The sequence below is a fragment of the Orycteropus afer genome, unplaced genomic scaffold (assembly GCF_000298275.1).
Source record: "Orycteropus afer afer isolate SDZICR_OR568_19922 unplaced genomic scaffold, OryAfe1.0 scaffold00207, whole genome shotgun sequence".
NCBI classification, from domain to species: domain Eukaryota; kingdom Metazoa; phylum Chordata; class Mammalia; order Tubulidentata; family Orycteropodidae; genus Orycteropus; species Orycteropus afer.
Genome location: NW_006921794.1, coordinates 1,048,947 through 1,050,211, shown reverse-complemented (window position 1 = coordinate 1,050,211; position 1,265 = coordinate 1,048,947). Strand labels below are relative to the sequence as shown.

Sequence of the window (1,265 nt, the reverse complement as noted above, 5' to 3'; positions counted from 1 at the left end):
CCAAGATTATCTTCTGTGTCTGTGTTAATTGGTTTCCCTTTTCTTTGTTGAAGAGGGTCTGTGCAATCCTTCTGCCTAGTCCGCCATCTTGCCCCCTTCTTGCCTACAATTTTTGACGAGGCGCTGCATGAAGACCTGGGTAACTTCCGATCCAACCACCCCGGTCTCACACTGTTACAATATGTAGATGATCTCCTAGTTGCTGCAGCAGACTACAAGACCTGTCTCCAAGGGACCAGAGACTTACTCCGAACATTAGGAGACATGGGGTACAGAGCCTCAGCCAAAAAGGCTCAACTTTGCCAACCCGAGGTGAGCTATTTGGGGTATATGTTACAAGAAGGACAAAGATGGCTGACTAGGGCCCACAAGGAGACTGTGCTAAAAATCCCTAGACCCAGCACCCCATGCGGGGTGCGGGAGTTCCTAGGATTGGCTGGCTATTGTAGACTTTGGATACCAGGTTTTGCAGAATTAGCAAAGCCTCTTTATGAAGCAACCAGGGAGGGGCAGAAATTTCAGTGGACAGAAACTATGAAAAAGTCCTTCAATTCGCTTAAGACTGCCCTTTTGTCTGCTCCTGCCCTTGGATTACCTGATGTAACAAAACCTTTCCACCTATACATTGATGAAAATAAGGGGATAGCAAAAGGAGTTGTAACTCAACACCTAGGCCCCTGGAAAAGACCAGTAGCCTATCTATCAAAGAAACTAGACCCAGTGGCGGCAGGGTGGCCCCCATGCTTACGCATAATAGCTGCAACAGCTTTACTAGTTAAAGATGTGGGTAAACTTACACTGGGACAAACATTATATATCATCACCCTGCATGCCATAGAAGGAACTCTTAAACAACCTCCCGATAGATGGCTCAGCAATGCATGACTCACCCACTATCAAGGACTATTACTGAACCCGACTAAGATTATCTTTCAATCACCTATGATGCTGAGCCCTGCCACTTTGCTACCGGATCTGGATCTGGAAGCTCCGCTCCGTGATTGTACTGACATACTGGCTCAAGTGCACGGGACCCGAGCTGACCTACAAGACACACCCTTACCGGATGCCGAGGTCACCTGGTATATGGATGGGAGCAGCTTTGTGCGTGATGGACTTGTGAGTCAATCTGAAGCCAGAGTTCTAGCAGCCTCCAGGAAAATCTTTAACCAGAAACCTTTTAGTGTCAGTAGTCCTAACAGAACTTTTGTAATTCTAAACACTCCTTAGGGCCTTTATCTGCCCTCCAGTCTCAGCAGGTATCA

General features: G+C 47.4%; 1 protein-coding gene across 1 annotated transcript in view; it reads left to right on the top strand.

The window, feature by feature from the left end:
* Positions 1 to 1,265, top strand: part of LOC122150699 — a 19,894-nt gene that overhangs the window by 16,629 nt on the left and 2,000 nt on the right. The window contains 1 exon segment of the mRNA XM_042781964.1: positions 99 to 1,119. Within this exon segment, the coding sequence (XP_042637898.1) occupies positions 99 to 1,119 (1,021 nt within the window).